This window comes from Dermacentor silvarum, chromosome 5 (assembly GCF_013339745.2).
Source record: "Dermacentor silvarum isolate Dsil-2018 chromosome 5, BIME_Dsil_1.4, whole genome shotgun sequence".
NCBI classification, from domain to species: domain Eukaryota; kingdom Metazoa; phylum Arthropoda; class Arachnida; order Ixodida; family Ixodidae; genus Dermacentor; species Dermacentor silvarum.
In genome coordinates this window covers 113651959-113654065 of record NC_051158.1, presented here as the reverse complement: position 1 = coordinate 113654065, position 2107 = coordinate 113651959, and the positions used below count along the sequence as shown (strand labels likewise).

General features: G+C 48.4%; 1 protein-coding gene across 1 annotated transcript in view; it reads left to right on the top strand.

The window, feature by feature from the left end:
- Nucleotides 1-330: 330 nt before the first annotated feature.
- Nucleotides 331-2107, top strand: part of LOC119454345 (probable ATP-dependent RNA helicase DDX17) — a 14111-nt gene continuing 12334 nt past the window's right edge. The window contains 1 exon segment of the mRNA XM_037716300.1: nt 331-345. Within this exon segment, the coding sequence (XP_037572228.1) occupies nt 331-345 (15 nt within the window).

The following is a 2107-nucleotide window of genomic DNA, read 5'->3' as shown; positions in this document are numbered from 1 at the left end:
CAGTGCTCTGTGTTTCATTAATGCTGCATTCCGCTTCCCCTTTATTTTCAGATTATCTTGGTGGTTGCTTGAGTAATTCTTTCCTTCGTTTATGTGTACGCCGAGGTACTTATATTGCTTCACTATGGGTATTACTTGCTGTTGAATTGACACCACGAAGTTACTGGCCGCGGCGCCATCTATCTGCTCGCAGCAGAACTACTCGGGCGCACATAATCTGGACGCACGCTCGCGTGCAGTGTCAGTACCTAAATATTCTTCCACCGTGCTTTGAAGTGACCTCTGATGTTGTTTTCTATCAGTGATCATTTTAGTGAGCTGGTAATTCACATGAGCTATAAGCCTGTGAGTCCGAGTCAAATGAATAAGTGGGCCATTCCAAGAGATTTAGTGGGGCCTGATCCCATGATTCCGTTGGTATGATTCTGTACGTAATTGCGTGAATCCAAAATAGGCCGAGTGAGTGTAAGTCCGTGAGACTTTGGCGAGTCTAAATACGAGTGAACTAGGCTTAGTCTCAGTCTGAGTGAGCTCGGCCGAGAAGAATATTGGCGAGTCTTGAGCCCGAGTGAGCCCGTCTGAGTAGAATTGTGTTGAGTCTGTGTATTGAGTGATCCTAAGCAAAAAAATAAATTTTGTGAGTGAGTCTGAGTTCAGTTTATTTTGCCGACCTATGGTGAACTGTGCTAATTAATATACACCGGAACACTAGCAGGCAGCGCACTGATCCAGCACGCTTCTTGATTGATGACAACTATTGGCCAATAATAGACGTCTATGGAAATCTTGCATACGGCAAAATATGAAATCACTGCCAGCTTCGAAAAGGATGAGGAGAAGGCGCCTGCTTGAAAAGATGGTTTGGTAAAATGGTAAATTCGTGCAGCGCTTGTGAACTCCACGCGCCGCGAACGACTACAACATTTGGTTTAGATGTTCGTAGCAGCGTGTGCTATTCGTGGAATGCGTTTTTCACCCAGCTCGAGGGGTGGTTCAGGGCCCTTTCCCGTGGAACTTAGTGACGTGGCTGAACATCGTGATTACCACCACACTCTTTAAAGAACTTGGACTGGTGCCAGCGGATTACCGTGAGCTACCTTGCCGCGCCAACAAAAAAGAAGAAAGAAAGAAAGAAAGAAAGAAGAAAGAAAGAAAGAAGAAAGAAAGAAAGAAAGAAAGAAAGAAAGAAAGAAGCCTGACAGGCCCAGCAGGCCTGACAGCTGGATCGTGAGAAAACACAGAAGAGCGGGTGGAACGACGGGCGGCGCCCACAATGGGACCGCGCTTTCGGCGTCATACCCTGCACGCACATCTTGTTTTAACAGTGTTCCAAAGCCACGCGATGCATTACGAAGTCGCTTTCGTGGGCGGCTCTGCTTTTTGTATATAGCTGAAAATAGCAGATAGCGATTTTATTTCTTCCATTTTTCAGTTCCCCTCACGTCGCCTCTCGATGACTCCTCTTGTGTCTTCAGCTGCGGGGAGGACCTGACGTGGACGAAAGCTTCTATACTGCGGAATCGGCCATGCTGTGGTCAGGCTGGCTTAGAAAAGGAGCATCGCGGGTTATTGCGCTTTGAGAAGTGCGCGAGAGCGAGTGGACAGCCCTGAGGTCGAAATGCAGATGCGCTTTGCGGTACTATACTACAGCGACAGCAACTCGGTCCTCCTCTTGTCACTGAGAGACCAAATCACAGTTTCACGTTCGTCAAAGCCGCTGCGGTGAACGCTGCGTTCGCGCAAGAAGCCTAACTGACCTTGGATATTTCTCCTTTGGACAGGAAGAAAAACGTTTTGCCAGTGCTGCCAACTTGAGAGTTTTCGACTCGAACGATGTCGGTGCTACTGTTTCATCGCCTTCTGCTTCTGTACTGGTCAGGTGAGCACAACTGTCACCTACGATGCGACGAGTCAGCTACTGTTATACGGCGTGCCGTAATTTCGCAATGGTAGTAAGAGGAAAAGTTGCTTCGCCGCTTCGATGTGGTAGCGGAGTGTACAGGCACATTTGGATAGCTGGGTTGAATGCTGGATAGCCGGACGCGAATGTTGACCATTCCAGTAACTATCTCGTCGCAGGACTTTCCGCCTGGTGGGGGCGAGACTT